Source organism: Crassostrea angulata, chromosome 6, assembly GCF_025612915.1.
Source record: "Crassostrea angulata isolate pt1a10 chromosome 6, ASM2561291v2, whole genome shotgun sequence".
Lineage (NCBI taxonomy): Eukaryota > Metazoa > Mollusca > Bivalvia > Ostreida > Ostreidae > Magallana > Magallana angulata.
The window spans coordinates 50,184,749-50,208,912 of NC_069116.1; the positions used below are offsets into that span (position 1 = coordinate 50,184,749).

General features: G+C 34.6%; 3 protein-coding genes across 4 annotated transcripts in view; 1 reads left to right on the plus strand and 2 right to left on the minus strand.

Moving 5' to 3' along the window:
- LOC128187244 (uncharacterized) overlaps positions 1 to 24,164 on the plus strand; it is a 47,687-nt gene that overhangs the window by 4,176 nt on the left and 19,347 nt on the right. The window contains exon 2 of the mRNA XM_052857536.1: positions 3,814 to 4,029. Coding sequence (XP_052713496.1) covers positions 3,814 to 4,029 — 216 coding nt within the window. The remainder of the gene's footprint in view (positions 1 to 3,813; positions 4,030 to 24,164) is intronic.
- On the minus strand, positions 7,557 to 11,861 carry LOC128187243 (uncharacterized). Of its 2 annotated transcripts, XM_052857534.1 has the most exons (3): positions 9,610 to 11,861; positions 9,256 to 9,371; positions 7,557 to 8,818 (listed from the first exon to the last, which is right to left on the minus strand). In XM_052857534.1, the coding sequence occupies exons 1-3, from the start codon at positions 9,878 to 9,880 to the stop codon at positions 7,949 to 7,951; spliced, it is 1,257 nt and encodes a 418-aa protein (XP_052713494.1). In that variant the 5' UTR covers positions 9,881 to 11,861; the 3' UTR covers positions 7,557 to 7,948. The 2 variants fall into 2 exon arrangements, with proteins under 2 accessions (XP_052713494.1, XP_052713495.1); XM_052857535.1 differs by lacking the exon at positions 9,256 to 9,371.
- Positions 22,413 to 23,135, minus strand: LOC128187245 (uncharacterized). Its single transcript, XM_052857537.1, has 2 exons — positions 22,931 to 23,135; positions 22,413 to 22,645 (listed from the first exon to the last, which is right to left on the minus strand). The coding sequence occupies exons 1-2, from the start codon at positions 23,133 to 23,135 to the stop codon at positions 22,413 to 22,415; spliced, it is 438 nt and encodes a 145-aa protein (XP_052713497.1).

The following is a 24,164-nucleotide window of genomic DNA, read 5'->3' on the forward strand; positions in this document are numbered from 1 at the left end:
CCAGGCGGGGTTCAAAGTTTAACATAGAAATACATAGGAAAAATGTTTTAAAATCTTCTTCTCAAGAACCACTGCACCAGAAATGCCAATATTTACATAAAAGCTTGTATATATATTGAAGATTATAAATTGCAAAAATTGTGACCCCCGGACCAAAACTGGGGCCACAGGCGGGGTTCAAAGAAACACATAGGAAAAATGTTTAAAAATCTTCTCAAGAACCACTGCACCAGAAATGCCAATATTTACAAGAAAGCTTGTATATATAGTGAAGATTAAAAATGGTAAGAATTGTGACCCCCGAACCAACACTGGGGCCCCAGGCGGGGTTCAAAGTTTAACATTGCAGTATAGGGAAAGTGTTTAAAAATCTTCTCAAAAACTACAATGCAACAGTTTGTGGGATTACTATGCAAGCATCCTCAAATTGTCAAGATTCTAATTTGTGGAAGCTGTGACCCCTAGACTAATACTGGGGACCCAGAAGGGGTTCAAAGTTTAACATAGAAATATGTAGAAAAAATGTTTAAAAATCTTCTTCTCAAGAACCACTGCACCAGAAATGCCAATATTTACACAAAAGCTTGTATATATAGTGAAGATTATAAATTGTAAAAATCGTGACCCCCGAACCAACACTGGGGCCCCAGGCGGGGTTCAAAGTTTAACATAGCAGTATATAGGGAAAGTGTTTAAAAATCTTCTTCTCAAGAACTACAATGCAACAGTTTGTGGGATTACTGTGCAAGCATCCTCAAATTGTCAAAATTCTAATTTGTGGAAGCTGTGACCCCTAGACTAATACTGGGGACCCAGAAGGGGTTCAAAGTTAACATAAAAATATATAGGGAACATGTTTGAAAATCTTCTTCTCAAGAACTACAGTGCAACAGTTTGTGGGATTACTATGCAAGCATCTGTGGCTATTGTAGTTTCTAAACTGGTAAAATCTAATACTGGGGCCCCAAGAGGGGTTTAAAGTTTAACATAGAAGTAAATAGGGAAAATGTTTAAAAATCTTCTTCTCGAGAACTGCAATGCTACAATTTGTGAAAAAAATATGCATGCAAGCTTGTATAATATAGATTCAATATTTTTAAAATAGTGACCCCTGGACTGATGCTGGTGACCCAAGACGGATTCAAATTTTATCGAAGAAGTATGTATGGAAAATGTTTTAAAAATCTTCTTTTTGAGAACTACATTGCTTTAATTTGTCAGATTACTACGTAAGCATCCTCAAAAAGTGTAGATTCTAAATTATAAAAGCCGTGACCCTTGATCTAATACTGGGGCCCCAGAAGGGGTTCAAAGTTTAACATAGAAATATATATGGAAAATGTTTAAACATTTTCTTCTCGAGAATTACAATCCTACAGTTTGTGAGATTACTATGCAAGCATCCTCAAATAGTGTAGATTCTAAATTGTTAAAGCCAACCATAAACCCTGGACCAATACTGGGGCCCCAGAAAGGGTTTCAAAGTTTAAAATAGAAATAGCATATGATACAAAATTGAATGTTACAAGGAACTGTTGTTCAGGTGAGCAATGTGGCCCATGGGCCTCTTGTTTTTGTATATTATGATATTGTATTATGATACTGTTATCTATAGTATTGTATAATCTGATTCAATATTGTATAATATGATATTGTATTATATATATTATTTTATCACATGGTATAGTTTCATATGATATTGCAATATATAATATTGTATTGTATGGTTTGATATTGTATAATATATAATCAGGGTTGGAAATAATAGCCCGCCCGCCCGACCGCCCGAGACGGCCTGTTTCATCTGGCGGGCGGGGGCGAAACTTCAAAAGACAGCCTGGCGGTCGGGCTTATTTTAATAGCCAGTTCCTATTTTTAAACTGAATATTATTTACCTCATTCACAAAAAGTACAGACGCTGTCACGTTGTTAGGTGTCGTTGAGAATTAGGTAAGATCTAGAAATTGTAATCTATTCACTCAATGGTCTGGATGATTGTTATAGCCAACCAGCGTTGGTAATACAATTTTGTTTGGCAATATTACAAATGAAGCAACGAGCTAGATGATACGCAAGCTTTTGAGGTTGTCAAATCCCTCAAAGCGTCCCTTGATTGACGCTAAAAAAAACCAACAAACTCTACGACCAAAATAAAAGACGCCGAACGATAGTGAAGAATTTGAATGGCTGATAAGTGATGAACCTCTTTACAACTTTTAAAACAATAATTCTTAAACAATTTAGTAGCAAATAAACACACAGCCATCCACAAAGGAACAATAGTTTGTTTACATCAAAAATACACGTGCTTGAAAATCAAGTACGAGCATTTCCACCCCCTGCTGAAACAATTGGCATAAAAAAATCAAGTGACCCCATATTTTTACAAAAGTTAGAAAATCAGGCATTTTACACATTTTTTTCCATAAAAAATAAAGCCCCTGTCACTGGCGGAAAACCCCTAAAACAAAGGAGAATTCAGGAATTATTTTGCCTCAGTTATATTTTGAACCTTCGGAAAAATAGTGTTGTGAGACCTATAAACAATTAGCAGTTAAAAGGAGTGCATCTGACCGAATAAATAAATTTTTATCACATTTTTTCACTGTTGTTTTTTTAAAATTACCTTTCAATATTGGATCTCATTATTGTCACTTTTCAATCTTAAAAATTGTTGTGAAAGTTCATGATTATGATATTGTTAGCTGGCTACCAAAAGAAGGTTTATAATTATATACATGTAGATGAATAGTTTAATTTTTCAAAGCATGTAAAACTTAATAATAAGCGTTCTTTGGGTTATGTTTAGATATGGTTTCAAATAATTAATGTAAAAGGTGAAGATTTCCAGGGGTCTGTGTTTCAAATGTAAAAATAATGAACATTTTTATCAGGAGTGGCAGATTTTGGGCAGGGCTGGCAACTTTTAAAAGTAGCCAGCCCTGTGGCTGGCTGCTATTTTTAGTGAATTTCCAACCCTGATATAATATCATATAATACGATATTGTATAATATGACATTGGTTTCTATAATTTATTATAATATCACTTGTTGTTATATTGTTGATATTGTAATATATAATATTGTATCATATGATACGATATTGTATAATATGATATTGTATTATATAGTATATTACTATATTAGTTAATATTGTATCATATGATATGATACAATGTTGTATCAAACTATATTGTATCATATGATACAATATCAGATTATGTATCAAATATGATACAATATCATACAATACAATATCTTACTATATTATACAATATAATATCATATGTTACAATATTGTGATGTATTTTGTAATTTCTCTTTGGGCAAACGAAAAAACAAACCAAAATGCATCACGGGAATGTTTAGAAACGGAACCATTTGGTTTCGTCCCCCAAATGATTGGGTTTATTCACCCTGCATGTTATGCATCGATTGTAAACAAAGCAAACTTCAGAAATATTAGCGAAAAAAATGTACACAGGTTATTTTTAATTTGCCTGAACATTATGACCTTTATTTATAGCGATGTCAAAGTCGTAATACAACCATACCGGTCTCGACATCAGGGGCAAATTTTAACATGAAGCGAAATAATGCGATACCCTTTTATGTTGTTTGTTTTGTTAACAAATTTTGTGCATAATTTTTTTCTTTGAAATTTGGCTTAATTGACCGGGGAAACTACTGCAAAGTCTATTATTATACACATACTTAGCATAACCAAGCATAACCATCGTTAAAAAGCGTACACAAAATTTGATATAAAATCGGACCAAGCAGCTTTAACAAAATAAACTTTATTATTTTTAGAGTTTAACGAAACCTGTCTGAAAAAAGTCTTTGACATGAAACTTAATGGTGAAGAAATGGCAGCTACAGAGACGGATATAAGCATAACACTTGCAGAGCACTTGCTAGGAAAGCTAGCCCCTGGAGAGTCCTACAAAATTGATAATAAAGCAAGGGGAAAGAAGAGCTGCAGGTGTGGATGTAAAGTGACGCCTGTATTTGATGGAACAGGAATAGGTATGAAAAAACAGTTATGAAGGTACTTTTTTCATTGAACAGAACTTATAAATGAGGCCTAAATTAAAAATTGATTTGTTTGATGTACTCCGACCGACCCATCAAAATTGGCCCGACTAAATCGTTTTTTAATCACTAATCGAAGTTCAATTTTTTTTTTGGAAAAAAAAATATATCGATCATATTGGTTTAAAAGTTTAGGTTTCGTTTGTTATATCCCGAAGACGCTTTAATCCATAAAAATATTGCTTGTAACTTGCAAACATCTACATAACATCTATGAAAAAAGATCATGGATGAAGCCATGCTTTGCTCATTGACAATACAGTTTCAACCGCATGCCGTGCACTGGATATTTGTAGAAAACTGGCTGTCTGACATTTTAGTTATTAAATAGCATTTTAAGAATAAGATCATAAAAGCATACTAAATTCTAAGCTTTGTTTGTTTGTAAATCATCTTGAAATTTGTTTCTCTGACGCATGTTTTTTCCCAGGGACGTATGTATATATTCTAACTTAGTATATACGTCCTTAGTTTACCGTAGTTTGCAGAATTTAATATGCACTTTTTTTCTAGAAATCTTCTTTGTGATAAAGGGTTGCGTACTATACACCCTAATGGAATTTTTATGTTTTTAAACGGGTAGAACATTGGCTATCGTTAAATCAGTATATAGCCTTTTTTCTGTTTGTTTACAATTAAGAAAAAATATTGTTTGAAAATGTATTGCTCATAGTCCATTGATAAATAAATTGTATTAAAATGGCCGTTTAAAATTACTATAAACTGTTTATTTAGCAACCTGAGCTGTGCATTCACCATCTCCGTGTACGCCGCCATTAAAGATGTTATTAATAGATCTGTGCAATAGATCCCGATTGCGGGCCTGATTGAGTTAGTCTACCCTTTTTTTTTTAATATTAATACGCAATCTTAAGGACCTGATTACGGTATATAATAACTATTATTTAAATTAAAACAACTCATCTTGAAGATTCGTTTCACCTTTATTATTTATTAACACCTCTGCGGTCCTATCGAAGCCATTGTTGTACACACATGCGCTTGCCACTAATTCATGCTGATTATCTCGGACATACAATGTATCATCTTTAGTGAATACCCTGTTGTCTGTGATCAGTCACCCCTTCAAGCTGTTTGAAGATTACCGCTATGCAGGAAGTCAAGACTTTTAAAACATCTTCAGCAGAAACATTACATCGTGAATGTAAAATTTCCAGTACAAAACATTTCCTCGTACACTTTTCCCTGAATTACCATGACATTTTGGACAAAAGTCTTGGTGCCTATTATACACCTGAACTACGTTTTTTTTCTCGAATTTTCAGGCCCAAAGTGGCAACTGTGTTTTATATTCGGCAATTAAATTACGAAATAGAAAATTATATGTCAGATTTAAAAAAAAAAAACAACCTACCTACCGACCCACTTTTGAAAATGTGGGTCGGAGTACATCAAACAAAAAAAATTTTGATGATGGCCTGAGAAGATGTGTAATAGTCATACACCATGGCAATACTTTCGATTTCCATTAGCGCGCTCTTCAAATTAGAGGCGCGTTTAGTCGTGTCTCTGGGACAACCGATAAACACTGTTATGGCGGAGAATACAAATTACCGCAGTCTTCAATGTGCCGATCTGAACGCTATTTTAAAAGATAAAGGTTTTCCCTATTCCAACAAAAGAAAGGAAGAACTAATAGATCTATGTGAAAGCGCGGAAGCTTTAAATTTACCAACCATCGGTCAAATTGACGACGATCTCGGGGCATCTATTTCGAGACGTACCGTCAAAGGTAAAACGTACCCGGACCCACGCAGCAATACGCAGCTGGACTGGACAGAAAATCTCAGGCGTATGCCATCTATAGATGCCTTTGATATTGCAGCATATCTGCAGAATTTCTGTGGCTGGTCCACGGAATGATTAGAAAGACGCAAATCTAATAATGCATACAAGTTGCATTGTTCTGGCCATATTCATGGTGTCGTGATGGCTCCATTAGGTGAGTGAATTATGGCTTTGGTTGTTTACACATAAAAATTAAAATTTGTATGAATATATCTTATATTCATACTATCTTTAAATTTTTATAATTTGAATGAATTACCGTATTTTTCGGACGAATCGTCGATGCGGACGACTAGTCGAATTGCTCATTTTTAGCCTAAATTTTAAAAAAATCCTACGATACGTCGATTCAGACGATACGTCGATCTTATCGCTGTAAAATGGCGTTATCAAACTGCAAGTAACATTATCAGTGTATGATGCACAGATCTCCAAGATATTACTACCAATTATTATTAATGATTAACATTTAAACATTTACGCTTTATACTTATGCATCATATTTTCAAATACCGGTAGCATCTATAAAGTCGCTTGCATTGTATACAATTCCCGATATCGCGTGTTATGTAAGTTGTATGAGTGAAACCTAAACTTACTTCGTCAGAAATATTTTATTTCCATGTATTAAAATGATTATCCACTCTGACCATTGCCAGTGTATTCGCCATTACGTAACCCGTTGACTCGGCGCGTGGTCAATGTTTGTTTAACAATTTCCGGTGTCAGAAGCATGCACCTGTCTCGTATCGAACGTCAATGGGGGATCTCAAGTGGAGGAAGATTTGCAATTATTTTCATTTGATTTAACTTGTTTACTTTGTGTCCAGAAATGCAGTTAAACATTATTGCTTTACATAGACAAAAATGTAGAAAAAAAAAAAAGAAGTAAAAAATAGATCGATCATTTGTACGACTTGATAATGACGATATACGACATACATACGTTTCTTCACAATGGCTATTTAACAACAATCAAAGAATGTATTACAATTTATTAACCCTTATAACGGTACGCTGTATATACACAGGGAGTGAACACGTACATGTATAGATCTCAGCCTTAGGGCACGATAATTAGCACAACCGGTGTCTAAACTCCAGCATTTTTGTTCCATTCGAATTTGGTTTTAATTTTACTGTGCAATGATATCTTCCCACTAGTAATGTATGGATGCCATGTGACGACGTGTTTATAAAATGTGTTTATAAAAACGGAATGGTAACATTTTAAAATTGATTAAAGACATGTACCATTTTTAATTACCGTTATTAGTATGTATACTAGTGCTTACAAATGAGTGAAAACGATAATTAATAAAGATGAACAAGGAATTCAACAAGGTAATTTCCAATCACACAACCAACTATAGGTGATTAAAACCAAGATTTTTAATGCTATTTTTGACAATTTTCCGACCTCAAGCCTAAGATAATTCGATCTTGACGATAAGTCGGGTGCTCTGCTTCAGAGAAAAAAAATACCGACTAATCGTCGGAAAAATACGGTAAATTCCAGGGGATGGTTTGTTCTTCATAAAGCGAAAATGTGTTCCTGAGACAAAACAGTCTAGCAGCCCGTAATGTCCATGGATACTGCTTGAACAAACAGGACATGTTGTTTCAGCTGAGTGTACCTGTGTTGCGTAAGTTTGTATTCACTTATTCAACGTACAATAATTTAAAAATTATGTTATTTTGCTTTCTGACTCGAAGTTATTTGGATAGTTTTTAGCTCACCTGAGCTGAAAGCTCAAGTGAGCTATTCTGATCACCTTTTGTCCGTCGTCCGTCTGTCCGTCCGTCCGTCTGTCTGTCCGTCTGTAAACTTTTTACATTTTGAACTTCTTCTCTAAAACCGCTTGGCTAATTTCAACCAAATTTGGCACAAAGCATTCTTATGGGAAGGTTAATATAAATTGCAAAAATGAAAGACCAATCTTTATTCAAAGCGGAGAAAACATCGAAACTGTAGAAAAAGGGGGGTGCATTTTTAAAAATCTTCTTCTCAAAAAAAGCAATTTTTCGAGTCTCTATAATTTGTTTAGAAGTAAGCACTCTTCCTATTCCATTTTTCCACTCGCGAGTGAATGGTGGCATGTTTAGGCATGTTAAGGTATGCTCCTTTTAAAGTTAAAAGGTCTCTAATCTGAAATCCTCTATCAGCCATTACTTCATCACCGGGGGAAATGTTGTCAAGGTATTTGCTGTCAATAGTTATCTTCCTGTCACTTATATTCCCACTCCACAGCTTTGAAACAAAAGTAAATGCACCATTTGGCTGAATAGCAACAAGTGCTTTGAGAGTGTTGTGGGATTTATAGTTGCTCCATGTACTTGATCGAGCAGAACAGTTCTTTGGCTTTTGGATAAATATTTCAGTACAGTCAATAATAGAGGTGGTTTTGGGGTATTTAAGTTTAAATGACAAAGGCAAATGCTTCCTGATTTTAGCACTAGATGGCCATTTGATAACTGACTCAAGAATCTGTGCTAGAAAATTAATCCAGGTGTTGAATAAGATTGAAACATGGCCCACAGATACACCAAAAAGCACAGACAAAGTTAAATTATCCAAACCAAGTCTTAATTTCATCATAATCATCACAAATTCTTCTAACATTGAGAGTTTTCTCTTTTTACCAGGCTTTTGTTGCTCTTTTTCCTGCCAGATCTTAGATCCAGACCGCCCTGCTCCCTTCCAAAATGCAACTTTACCATAGAATGTTGACAGGAACTGTAGAAAGGTTGTAAAAAAGCAGAGTGATGGTAGTCCAAGGAAATGTTTCACGTTATTATCATCCTGCAACACCTTCTTCAGCAGTTCTTCTCTGAAATTAACTTTCCGTGCCTTCAATTCTTCATTTTCTTCCCTCAGCCTTTTATTTTCATAGTGTAATTCCTCACATTTAGCCTGAAAAAGGAAGTATGAAGCTATGTAAATTAATGTTATTGTTTAGATTTAAAAAAGCATCTTCTGAAATTAACTACAACATGTAGTATTTAAGCACAAAGTATACATGTATGTAGTAAGAAAGGAGGAATGAGCATATAAATACAATGAAAATATATGGCTGGACCGGGAATCGAACCCGGACCCCTGCAGGTGTATAGTCAGGAGCTCTACCACTGAGCTACCTAGGCTTATATCTACCGTCCATATAGCCCCAATTACTACATGTATAACACACAGAGAAGATATTCCGATAATTATACTACTGATATATCTAAAATTGTAAAAATACATGTATGTTGTTTCTTTCATTTCATTAACATGACAAATTTAAAGTGCATATTTAAAATAAACTAATTATATTTTGTTGATTATGTAACCTGATTTAATCAAATTACTTCCAAAATCCTAATTCTCTCCACTAGTTCCTCCGCTCTGCAGTATTTACCATTTGGATTGCGACAAATGTATTCATGATCTTGTGTCACTTCAGGGTAGGATAAAACTCCCACAGCTGCAATTTACATGTGCTCAAATTTAACAGATGTTTTATAATTTAAGATGTTTTACTTTAAATATTAATTTATCTTATACATGTTCTAATGAATGGTTTCATTTGGAGCTATATAAACTAGATCATGAAGTACATTAGTATGAAAAAGACACATTGCAAAATGAATATTTTACACGTTTTAAATAGTTTTAATAATAAATTTACATCAATATAATTATGCATGTAATTTCATTATTACCTGTTTCATTATTATTCTCATCTGTGTTGCAGTCTGAGATGTCAATCTCACCAGAAACATACGGATAGCACAACTGGGTTTTGTCCGTGTGGCATTTAATTAACAAGCTTTGCTCTTTTAGGAAATGGTTCGTTTGCAGTACTGTTAGTGTTACACTTGATATCAGCTGTCCTACCATGATAAGAGTTTTTCGTTTTTCTGGGTGTGCTTTGCTTAAAATTATTGTACACAAATAAAGTGGGCAAGGGGTTTTCAAATGTTGGGCAACCATCTACAAAATGTTTAGAACAAACAACGTTGTGTCAATTGTCTACGTTCGGATCGACATTTAATCCCTCTCGTCGAATAAGGTTCAACCATCTTTTAAGAGTACATTCCACTTTAGGTAATTGATAAAAACGTTCATCTTTGTCTTTTCTGCTGTCCGATGTACAGCCAACAGCAATACAATGCCTCACCGGCATATTTCTGTCATATTCACCGCGAACTTTTTACATTGTTTACGCGTTGTTACGGAATGTCCCAGAAATCTCGCGAGAAGTGTGCAATTTTTTACTTTTTCACAGGAGAGCGCACAAAGAACAATAACTCTTCCGGGGATGGAAATAGAAAGTATTGGGACAAGACAATGGTGTCTGACAAATGATATATTTTTCAATACCATAATTCAAAGTTTTTTCCCCTTTTTGTGGAAAGACCTATTGGAATTGTTCTGTGTATTAAGGTTTTCTGTCTGCAACAGAAGATCCTTCTATTATTATATTGCTTATATTTCACTTTTATTAGCTCAGCTGAGCCAAAGGCTTAAGTGAGCTTTTCTGATTACATTTTGTCCGTTGTCCATTTATCTAGCTATCTGTTAACTTTTCTGACCAGTCAGTTGAATGAGTTCAATGCAATATGGGCTACTACAGTACCTGAAACATTCTACTTTCCCACTTGAATCAGGGCTCGACATTAACGCTTGTCCAGTACCAGTTAAAAAGAAATACGGACAGGTGAATATTGCTGGGCACTTGTCTGACTGGACAAGTGCATTTTTAAGGCGTCGAGCTAATGCTCGGCAGCCTTCTAGCGATCGTCTGGATTGGCAATCGTCCAAAAAATCATGCTCTGCACCGCCTTTTAAATGCGCATAAGAAATAAGTTCCTTAAAGTATTAAACGTAGTCTTAAAAGTATTACAAGATTTTTATTCCATTTTTTCAACTAAATTGTGTACAAAAAACCCAACTTTGCCTCCCTGGTTATTGACAACTCATTGCATAAGTATAAATTTGCTTAAATAAGAAATGGCGGATGAATACATTAAGGTGTAAAAATTCACTGAATATTATTTAAGTTTATCACTTACATTTTAATTGGAGACCGTGCCCGATAGACATAAAATTTGATGTGTAAATTTATTTTGTAATCGGGCACGGTCTCCAAAATAAATGTAAGCGATAAACATATCTAGTGATTTTGTTGCAATTAATAAACACGATAATGCAGTTGGTTTGGTCGAGCATTTTAGATAACACGTGTTGTGTACTTGTTTGTAAACAGCCAATATACCATAGGTAATCTTGTTTCAAACGGGAATTGAAATAAATATAAGTATGTTTTATTATTATAATTAGGGACACACTGTTGATATATTCAAGTTATGAACCTGTGAAAATTGTTCAAAGACTGTTTAAAGCAGAAAGAAAATAATTTATTTTTGAACTTTGAAATGTCTTCGACCTTTGTAACTATGATGAGTTATTGTATTATAAACGCGTCACTACCTATTTTATAAGGAAACTTATTTTTGTTTTTAAAGCAACACAAAACATAATTCATTTACTTTTTTATTCTTATATTATTTGATATACGACTATTAGTACAGAAATTCCAATTATTGATATCATTCTATATAAAAGAAAATGTCAGCTCGACGCCTTTGTGGCCGTTCCGGCCTTTGATTATGTAAAGAAGTCTCCAAAATTAAAAAAAGAAAAGAAAGTTTGGTGATAAGTTTACCCGTAGTTAATTAGTCTCGTTATAAGTTTATCGGTTACTTATTTTGAATTTCGATCCTGACATCAAATTGTAATGCAATTGAGTTTCTCTTGATCGGGATTGAAGTTCACTAATTTCAAACAACTTTCAATATTGAACTGTAAAGGTGTGGATCTTAGTTCTTACAAAAGTACCAAACACACGTTAAGAAAGACAAAGGAACAAAAGGTAGTAAAGATAAAGGATTATGGAAAGCAATGTGATTTTTTTTTAGGAACCATTACATAGGAATATATTGAGAAAAATATTAAAAGATCTTCTTCTCAGGAAGCGATTGGGCAGAAAAGCTGCAACTTGTGTGGAAGCATGCTCAGGTAGTGTAGATTCAAATTTGTTCAAATTATGATCCCCAGGGGTAGGGTGGGGCCACAATGGGGGGGGGGGGTCAAATTTTTACATATTTAGGAATATATAGTGTAAATTTTTTAAAATCTTCTCACAAACCATTTGGTCAGAAAAGCTGAAAATTGTGTGGATGCATCCTCAGGTAGTGTAGATTCAAGTTTGTTCAAACCATAGTCCCCGGGGGTAGGGTGGGGCCACAATTGGGGGTCAAATTTTTACATAGGAATATATAGAGTAAAACTTTACAACTCTTCTTCTCTAAAACTGATCAGCCAGAAAAGCTGTTTTTTGTGTGGAAGCATCCTCAGGTAGTGTAGATTCAAGTTTGTTTAAATCACAATCCCCAGGGTTAGGGTTGGGCCACATAGGGGTGTCGAAATTTTTACATATTAGGAATATATAGAGTAAATCTTTAAAAATCTTCTTCTCTGAAATTTATCAGCCAGAAAAGCTGAAATTTGTGTGAATGCATCATCAGGTAGTGTAGATTCAAGTTTGTACAAATCCTGATCCCCGGGGGTAGGATGGGGCCACAATGGGGGGTCAAATTTTACATAAGAGTATATAGAGAAAAATATTTAAAGATCTTTTTCTCAGAAACCGATTGAGCAGAAAAGCTGCAACTTGTGTGGAAGCATCCTCAGTTAGGGAAGATTCAAGTTTGTTCAAATCATGATCCCCAGGGGTAGGGTGGGGCCACAATGGGGGGGGTGTAAAATTTTGACATAGAAATATATAGGGAAAATTTTTTTTAAATCGTCTTCTAAAGCACAATTTGTCTAGAAAAGCTGTAACTTTTGTCAGTTCAGATAGTGTGGATTAAAATTTGTCAAAATCATAATCTTCAGAAGTAGGGTTAGGGGGGGGGGGTTCCAATTTTCCATTTTACAAAGGAATAAAAATTTAAATTATTCACTCAATTAAAAGCTCTAATGTAATTGTATATGGCTTTACTTTGTGCAAGCATTTAGACATATTGTTGATTCTTTAAAATTGTTTAGACTTTGGCCTCTTGACAATTCTTCAGCCCCATAAGGGGTTCAAAGTTTGATGTAGGTTTATAATCCATATATAAACAGTTGGTTAAGTCTGATCATCTTCTCGAGAACTGCAATGCTCAATATGTAATATGACTATAAAATCATACAAAGGCTCAATGATAAACATAAGAATATGCAGGGGATATTTTTTTTATACAGGATCTATTATACGACATTGTTCAGATATTTTGTATACGACTACGTAAAGCTGATTTTATTATGTCTATTTTTTCAGGTGAGCAATGTGGCCCATGGGCCTCTTGTTCAGTCATTATTGTTATTTCTTTCGTAATTTGCTAATTATACAGTGTTTCTGGTGTAATGCTATTGTATATGAGGGTATCTGAGGGGGTAAGCCACGACTCCACTGCTACCGCAACATTTTCCTTCCGAGGTCTAAAATATCCGGTAAACATTGTCAACAATGCACGGCTTCAGTCCCAATGAATGTAGACTCCAGCCGAAGAAATGACACCCCAGCAAACGAAAATACATACCGAAGCGTATTCAGCAAGACGACAGCAAACAGCAACACACGTTTTGACAATTGTTACAACGTTTTAACATCGCGAAATGACCAGACAAACGCTTCGATGTAAACACTAGAACTTGCATCACCTTCCGCATGCAGACTACCACTCCTCGACGTCATGTTGTAAAATACGACGTCACAGGTACATTGTTTTCCCGAACTTTCTAAATCTAAAGCAAACCTTGCGCCTTGTAAGTAATATAAGGCATACAGTCTTTATTATTAAACACACATGCTTTAAATTTGTTGTAAAAACTTCCTTTTTACCCACACAATCAAATATATCAAGAAGAAATCAAACTAGAAAGCAGAAAATAAAGAAATCGGACTTCGAAGTTTGAAGATCCATGATCTGCACCCGTGTTTCACCTCCATCTAAGAGGTGCATTTTTAGTGTGCAAGTGGAGAGTTTTCAAGCCGCGGTGACATCATTTTACAGAACCTTATTTTATATTCAGATATCAATGAAATGGCACACGTATTTTCCTCGTAGATTTTAAGAAAAGTAGAATTTTCATTTTTGGGATGTTTTTATAATATAGAATTTAGATCTACTCGGTAATATCTCCGCACACGCTATTTTATTTTTTAAAAATCGTCATAATTGCACAAAATGCAAGCTTTCCTGTAATGCATGTATGTATGTAATGCTTTCATATGCAATATTTATCTGTTTATACTATGATGCTGTTGTGTAATTCTGTATATTTAGCAGAAGTAAATGCATGCATATAAATACCTTCATTTTATTTCCACTCAATACTGTAGTGATAATTTATTTGGACGTCGGAATCAAATCAAAAATGGGAAAACACGTTAAATAAGGCTAGTGTACATGTAATTTAAATTTAAATATATGAAACTGGGGCTCTGACCCCTTTTCCCATTTTTTTTTCCTGCTTCCGATGCCTCCCCCCTCTCTCTCTCTCTCTGAAACTGGGGCTCTAACCCCTTTAGCCAATTTTTTTTGGCTTCCGATCCCCCCCCCCCCCCCCCCCCCCCCGTCTCTCTCTCTGCAATTTACTAATGCACTGATTGTGATTATTTTGCTTCTGTAGTATATGCACCCTCTGATCCTTAAACACCCTCTGTAGTATGCTAGCTAGCTTTGTAACATAACTGCATGGTGTGCGCTTTTGTGCTCATGCGTATGGGTCACTAACCAGCTAATCCAAGCACTATGGACTCTGGGGGTTCTAGCTAGTGCTAACAAATCTATTTTAAATGTTGGATTCTGGCATGAACTAAGTTTTATTATGCTTGAAAAATAATTTAATCATGCATAACAAACCCATTTTAAGAATAAATGTTGCTTGATTCAACTTGACTAGCTTCCTGTCTGCAGCTTCCAGTCTGAAAAAGATCGGATGGACAACATAGGACAGACCCGCTGCTAAATTCACTGATCTTCTTTGTCATTTTCTTTTGTTGTACACTATTCCCTTAATCGCATGTACATGAATAAAATTTAGGGATTAACCCCAAAACTCCCGATTGATGCAACGCCACCGTTATCAACATGTACAATCTGCTAAAGGTGCTAAAAAAACGACGGCATCCTAACATCCAGACATGTCTTAAACTTATTAGAACCCGACACTCTTAATGAATCATTTGGTCAATTGCTTATATGTCATAGCTAGTTAAGAGTGTTTCGGCGGTATTAATAGCACATGTCATTTCAAAATTATAATAAGGCCCGCCTCGTCAGGAGTTCACCTTATGCATAAATCAGTTAATCTCTTTGAACTTCATTTGGTTTTAATTTGGATCTAATGATTAGATCACCTATATTTTTGTGTTTACTGTATGCAACCATAGGAGGTGTTGTGAATAATTTTTTGCATACTTCGTCATGTTGTATGTTATCCCAGTATTTCATAAGCCGTTTCCTTAGCCCTTTTATACATGGGTTAAATTTGGTCACCAAAACGTTCGGTACAGCCTTTTTATTGTTTTTCTTCTTTTGTTTATTGAGAAGATCCATTCTAAACAGGGTATTATTTGAACTCGGAATAATTATTTAACTCGGAATTCAATAAAATTCTGATTTTAGCTTTAGTTGCTATAGTTATACAATAGTTTTGCAATAATGATGATGCATGGTGTAGAAGAGAACATATGAGGGTTACATTCATTGACACAGCTTATATAGTATTTTTAAAATTATAATTTCTAATTTTAAAGTCTACATGTGTATACATATACAACTATAATCATTTCAATAAAGTGTGTATGTACGAGTCATGTACTTTTATATTTATTTTTCAATTTATTTATTGGTTTTATTATTTATCATCTGTTGTTGTGTTTTTCTTTATTTACAGATTGGGGGGGGGGGGGGGGGGGGGGGGGTTAGTTATTTTTGTGTTCTAGTGTTTGTTGAGACATGCGCAGAAGGGTTAGTCCATGCCTGGCATGGACTAACCCTTCTGCGCATGCCTCAAATTTGCTCTTTGATCTCTTTTCTACCTGAAGTGTAAACAATTTACTTCAGGCCAATAAAATCCAATATTGTATCTGAAAACCGACGCAGAATTAAACATACGACTACAATAGGTACGGTGATAGACTTCCTTTAGCGTAATCTACAACATGTACACTGTAACACAGCAGACATAACGTTATGCACGAAATCACCTATTGATAAAATTCCATAATCTCCCGAGTACCGTCACCTGTACTTGCACCCGCGTTGTACAACAAACTATCTCCGGTGTCGATCGCGACCATTTTATCCACAGCAGAAAATAATCAGGTTAAAATCTCTTCTTAACACCATATACACACAGCCATTCTCCCCGACATGTAAGACGCAGACTACAGGAATGCTATCGTCACTTTTAACTGTCTGACGTCACGCTCACACATTTTCCCGAACTTTTTTTTCACCAGCGTTTTAGTCTATAACACAGTGCTGCTACATGCGGTGTCAACTATTGAATTTATATGCATTGTGCATTCAGTTTAGGGTTGTTGTCCCCCACCCACCCCCCGGTTTAAAAAAATTTCCTATTTGGGAATACTCCCTCTTCTGTTTATTGCAGGAAAAGATATTTGGATGAGCACACCCCCCCCCCCCCCCCCCCCCCAACCGCACACTTTCAAAAGCTATGGTACGTGCCTGCGTATGATAATGAAAAGAATGATTATAGGCGCATATTCTTGATTTATAGCCGATCTTCATTCATTGATGTAAAATATTTACCATAGACATCTATAAAAAAAAAAACCAAAAAAAAAACACCATATAACGTTATAATATACTGCAGTGAAAATCAATATTCAACGTAACATTAATATTTTAACATTTGTATAAATGTTATCTATCTTATTTGTCAATACATGTCCATATTTTTTAAATTCAATTTCTATTTATTGCAGTACAAACAATATCTTTCCCTGGTCATGTAATTTCAACCCCCTTTGGGTGTAGTAACCCGCATTTTCAGTCTGAAAATCCTTTACTATGGCTACTTCTCGAAAAATTCGTCATCCATTCTTTATTCCTCTACCAGTGTTAATAATGCAGTCATGACTTTTCTTCAAATTACGAAAGACTATTGAAAGGAAAGGACTAAAAGTTTTAAAATTTCAAGATCCGCCCATATAATTCCACTCCCTTTAAAGGCACCTATTTTCATGTGCAAGCATGACAAAATCACTCTCAAAATGACGTTACATTTACTATGACGTCATTCTAGAGTTGATCACTCTAGCTGAGAAGAATATTTTACATGATATCCCCGAAGCAAACTGAAAGGGGGGGGGGGGGGTGGGGGGGTGGTTCTTAAAAAATGATGGTATAGGCCTACTTTAGTTATTTCCCGTTACTGGATCATGTGTGTTATACCACTATTTCCATGCACGCCTTGTTCATGTAGCATTGATGTATGCAATAATGTCTGCTTTCTGCTTGCACCTTGCACTTCGCTTTGTTTTTATAATTTTGCCTCTAAAGCCTGTCCTTGTTGTAGATTAAATATACTCTCCTTCAGCCTATAGAAATGCATGTTTAATCACGTTTGCTTCTGTAGTATATGCACCCTCTGATCCTTAAACACCCTCTGTAGTATGCTAGCTAGCTTTGTAACATAACTGCATGGTGTACGCCTTTGTGCATATGCGTATGGGTCACTAACCAGCTAATCCAAGCACTATGGACACTGGGGGTTCTAGCTTGTGCTATTGAATCAAACATCACCTGTATTTAACACCGAAATAGAGTTCCTTTTACGGTTTTTAATTCCGTACTAAAATTCGTAGAAAAAAAAGATAATTTTAACTTTCAATTTCTATTTGATAAGATCTATGACATTGTGTAAGTCAGGGTATATAAAGCGTATACGGTCATAAGTTATGTTTTATCGTATTAGCTTATCGTAGGTCAAAATTAAATTCATTCTTAAGCTAGGTTAATCGATACACCAGTACATATTTGTTTGATCGACCAAAACAACAAAAAACAACAACCACAAAACATTTTGAAAAATTATTTTATAAAAAATGAGGATGATAAATTAATTTGATTTTTTTGTTGTATTTTTTAATGAAAACCGGAAACATCATTACGGCTGCAAACAGGATAAAAATTTGTTATAGAGCAATTTTAAAACGATTATGATCGAGATCAGTTTTTCGTTTTCATTACTTTGTTCAAGTGTGTTAAAATTGCAATTTTTCTTAAATTTTGCGTTTTGTTTTCAATTTTTTTGTAAAATATTTATGTTTGATAAGTGCTTTATGTGATTTTTGCTAATTATTTTGTTTGATACATGGATTCAAGAGACATAAAGGAATAACTATTAATATATTACACATCATGATCATACACATCAATTACTACCAAGTTTTAGCTCTAAAAAACCCATTTCGGGAGAGACTGATACAATTAAGGCAAAACATTGTCCGATGACTTCAGAGAATCAATCGTCACAAGTCTGAAATCAACAGATCAAGTGGAGCCATTGTTGAAACGGGGTTTATTCCCAAAGTAAAATAATTCAAATTCCGATTTAATAAATCAAATTTATAACCATATATTTTTTCCTAATGTAAATGCATACGAATAGATATGCGCGTTCATTGTTGATCTAGCTATACACTTACAGAAAAAAATCACATATCGACATTTTTAAAGATTTCTGAGGTAAGTAAATATTTATAAAAATCCCGTTTCTGATATTGAAACCGCAGAACATTATACATTAATATACAATGTAGTTTTTAATGTTAACTTCACTCAAATTTAAATATAATGAATGTATTTTAGTATAATTATGAGTAAAGTATAATTCTTCTTCAAGAACAACTTACAAGATATTATCAAAACGGATTTTGGTATGCTTTTTTACCGATAGCGTCATGATCAACTTTGTCAGTTACGTCACGCATAAACAATACACACCGCCGGTATTAAAACTTTATGATTGGTCAGCTCGTTTTCTTAGCCGGAGTTATAGATATATGCACGCTTACGCAATTCCAGAGCTTATGGATTTCACAGAACAGTTCATTTTTTCTCCAACATAGACTTTCCCCTTTTATTTAAATTATATGCAAAACTCACGTACATGTTGACCCTGGTTTGCGACAATGGCGTTAAACAAAAATTAATTTGTATGTACTCCGTGTTAACTTCATGTACATTGAATAAATGTATAATGTACATGTATTACCTACTTACTTACCAATCGAAATAATAGACATGAATTTTTCTTTTTCTACACCTTTCTATCGGCAATCAACAGTCAATAAACGAAGTAAACGATGATATGAAAGAAGCTGATACGGAAGTGGAAAGTGCAAAGGGGGTATACTGGTACGTACATACATGTATGTGTACGTAGAACTGAGCCATCTTCGCTAGGCAAGTGTCAGACTCGTTTATTCTCCTTTTACCCCACCACATTCTGTGTATATAATCAATACTAAAATATCCTCATACATTTTACCGCAAACGTCATTTCTTCACTTGTCGCTGAAATTCTTTTAAACGCCATCATCAGTCCCAGATACAGTGGCGTGGTTTGTTTACATATAAAATGACAACTCTTGATCCGCTTTCCGGGTTCGATAAGCCAAAGATTGTTTATTAGGAGAAAGTTTGGGGCAACTAAAGCGACAACTATGAACAGAACACCCTTGCGAATGTTATTGTCATTTAAATTTTAGACCAAGTGGTTGTATTTGACCCTTTCTGTTTCGCAGTAAAAATTGTGACTAGTGTTTGTAGTCTATTTTAGAGAATCTAGGTACTTGTAGTCAAATATAAATTCTAGAGGTTTATTGATTTTAAACTTTATCTTCATTAATTGGTGGATAAAATGTGTTCTAGAAATAAACAAGACAATACAAAAAATAGTTTTTTTCTGCTGTTGCGACAATTAACATGCGTAAGAATTAATTTTCGATCCGCGCCTGACCTAGTAATAATATCAATAGTGAAACAGACTGTGCTATTTTATGCAGAATCTTCCTTGAAAATGGCTCGATACACTAAGTTTTTATGCAAAACATTCACCCATTAATTTTCTTAAAAATTGGTATTGCACACCACAAATATCAACCATGGCTATGATTTTATTAAGCAACCTAATGTTTATATTATCAACCACTCTACACATGGTTGAACACGAACGATAACTCTGTTCTGAATATCATCGTTTAATTAAAAAAACCGCTAGATGGTGAAATAAGACATACATCTTAAAAGATGTTGATGTTTTAACATAAATCAAAGTAGAATATGAAATGAAAATCGACCAGTACTTACGTATTTTGAGAATATTATCCGAACACTTATACTTCCGCTCGAAATTGCACAGGAACTGAACAAATCTCGGTGAAGTCTCGTGAACATTCATTCGAGCACCTCTGGATTTATTACATACTTAGCAACGATAAAGAAAACATTCCGAACACATTCGCAGGGGTGCAGAAGGAAGTTCTAAATGGATTATATGCACTGATTGTGGTATGATATATAATGTTACTTTGTTCAAAACTAGCGTATTTTTTTGTGCCGTAAATTGCAAGTTTTTCGTAAGTATCGTATGCCCTGTAGCTACATGTATATATATAGTCTAAGCCATTTTTTCTTCGTAGAGCTATGTATACTGTATGTATGTTTGCCACAAGTATACACTTTCGAAAAATACCCCAATTCCGACAGTCACGAGTAACACAGTGAATTTTTCATTCTCTGATAAGTTGTTCTATCCGTGCATAATTTAGTTTGCACTAGCAGCTAATCAGCGGTAAGGTGATAAAGAAGCGAGTATTGTTTATGCATGACGTAGCTTACAGAATTGAACGTGACGTTATCGGAAAAAGCACACCAAATCCGTTTTGAGAATAATTGATTGGATATCTTTAGCTAGACGACCGGCAGTTTAAAGAAAATTCACCAACATTGCACAGCGATCTGAAGTTATAAAAATTTATATCGGAATAACCAATACTTTCATATTTTCGGTTCTTTATTACAGTTTCAATCCAATGTTTTCCCGCATCAATTTTTTGTCCCCGCCCATTTCAAATGCTTTGACTGGAACAGGTGAAACTGACGTAAGCTGAATATTTCCGATCTTGTTAACTGTTAATGTTTCGCGGTCTTATGAAGATTTTTCACATTTACATTCACAATTAATGAAAATTTTATATGGGATGTAATTAAAATAAGCAAATGAGCAAGAATTTTCACGTACCTGTGTGTTTGAACGGTTTAGTTCGCAAATTTTAAAATAACCATACCTATTCCCTCTTTTTTGGCTTGTCAAGATTTCTGATAAGTCTACCCCCCCCCCCCCCCCCCCCCTCCCCAATACCCACTTCCAACTTGCTTCCGACGCCACTAAATGAAACTGAAAAAAAGGAATTCTAATTGAATTGAAGTGAAAAGTAAAGGTCACCAAATCATGTTTCATCAAAGTTACATGTACAGTATAATAGTAAACACGCTTTAAAAAGTTATGACTTCGCAACTACTGCTGCATGAAATAAAAAAGATGCGCAAATTTATGCGCATGCACTCAGACTGGGTTTTTTTTTTTATCTCTCGCCGCCAATGAACACGCCTGTGAAAAAATAATAAAAGCACGTGACATTCGCTGTATTTTATGATTGGATCAAAAATATATAAAGTACCGCCTCGATTACGTCAGCAGCTAGCTAAATACAATAGCTAGACGATCTGCCAGCATCAAAGACTGGCCGCCTTCACAACACCACGCAGAGTTGCCAAGACGCTATTACCGTGCAAAACTCACTGTTCAATTATAACTTTATTTTGGACTTTACTTTTAAAATTTAACATCTGTTTTGTAATATTTTCTCAGTTTATTTCTTACAAAGTTACTTATTTACATGTAATTAGTGATTGACACTTTTCGGAGTCTGAGTGATTTCAAAGAGACAGAGTGTCATGTCTCAAGAACTGCTAATCTCTTAAAACAATATTGTGCAATTATCAATTTTTCATGTCTTGAACATCACAGACTCATTGACTTTATTTAATTATTCTATATCTGTGAACCTTTCACTCAGGTTTCGACGTTTTATTATTAGGTTTGTCATGTTATAAATTTCATATTTACTGCCACCAAGTGAATTCAAAATTTATACAACATGACAGGTTTAATGACGAAACCATTACTATTCAAAACAATTAATACAAAACACATTTAACTTCTTAAGTCAGTCACATGGGATATTTAATTACATGTCAAAAGTTAAATGAAAGATGGAAAAACAGAGCGGCCAAATTACCGCCTCCGATAGAAAACACTCAAACATATAAAAAAAATAATATGCAAAAAAGCACAAAAAATTGGAAAGAAATCAGTCATCTGGTTTAATTTTCTTCAAGATCTGCCGGACTCTGTCTTCCAGTTTTCTTTTAGTAGATGTTACAAGGGACTTGATGCTGTTGTGGTTTATCAAGTCCTGGTGAGTCCTTGATGTCAAGTTGATGTCAACTGATATATCTACAGACTCCATGGCCCGATGTTCTTTGGCGGCATCACAAAACTTTACGAACTCTGTAGGAACGCATCGTCTATTGATGTTAAAATCTATTAAGGAAATATCAATTATTAAATAAATTCATTATACACTATGATTGAACGCTCATTGAAAAAAATACGGATAAAATACATATACAAATAGAAAACATATATACACTCAACAAAACTTCTAAGTGTTCACCCTAATAGATAGAATAAAAATGAAATTACGAAATAAAATGATGTGATATTTTCAACAATCCGTAACTGATATGTCTGATTATCAATAGCACAGATAAAATAAATGTGCATGATGACACTAAAGTAATACTCATATAATACATACAATCTTACCCAGGTAATCATCTACCATGTGAACATATGGCTCGTAGGTCTCTTCCGCTTCTTCCCATGTGGAACATTGCGTTTTTTCCAAGAAGACTTGTTTCAGAATAGTCTTTTTTTTCTCCGTTTTGAGATTGTTCGTAATTTTTTTCAAGTCGGGCCGTACCTCAACTCGTCGAAGATACTGGCACCGAACTTCTTCTTCCATCCCCATCAAAGCTTTAAACAACTGAAATATTATTGGAAGATTAATGAATTTTATTACCACTATATAAATAGTGTCTGTTTTGGAGGATAACAGTTGAAATTGACACCCCGAGAAAACCATTGTCAACCAACGCCAAACTGACACCCCGAGAAAACCATTCAATGTCAACCTCCGCTTTGCATCGGTTGACAATGGTTTTCGGGGGGTGTCAATTTCAACTGTTATCCTCCAAAACAGGCACTATTCAATTTATTATATTGAATGTCTTAATTTCAAAGAAAACTTAATAGCTTTTATATTGAAATGACCTGAATTCCGAGGCGAACCGTACGCGCATTTAACAATTCGTTGTGTTACCCGTTGCCAAGCGCGTTGCAAATATATGTACAGATCCAATGAAAATGTAAAGGTATTTGTAGTATTGTTCTGAATTTATTCATGGAAATATGATATTGTGGAAACAAAAACTAAAGATCCCGTTAGCGTGAATGAATTGCGCACGCGCAAGATTATAAAATCCAAAAAATACAGTTGATTTCCGGGATTTCTTGAGGAATTTTCATTGATTAATAATTAGCGAAGCTTAATTGAGAAAAAATAAAAACAAATTGGTAATCTTCATGTACCAATGATGTTAAAAATATATAAAACAAAAGACAGTACTATCGGTATTAAAGACCAAAAATTCGAGTCTATTATTTTAATATAGTAGTATAGATATAGATATATACTTCCAACCGCCGTCTTTAATGCTTATGAGATAGAAAGGGGTCCAAAGAAGTGTTCTATAGTTGAGAGAGAAATTAAAATTAGTTAATGATAGATAAACTAATCTGAATCTTTCTAAACAATAACATCATTACAATATGATTACAATTTTCTATTATTATATTTTCATGTTTAATACTGAAATCTGCTTGGTTTAGACGCAGTTAATAGTTCGTTCTATTACCCTCAGCGTTAGCAACACACTTGGCAACGGGTAACACAACGAATTGTTACTTGTGCGTAAATTATGTGCGTACGGTTCACCGT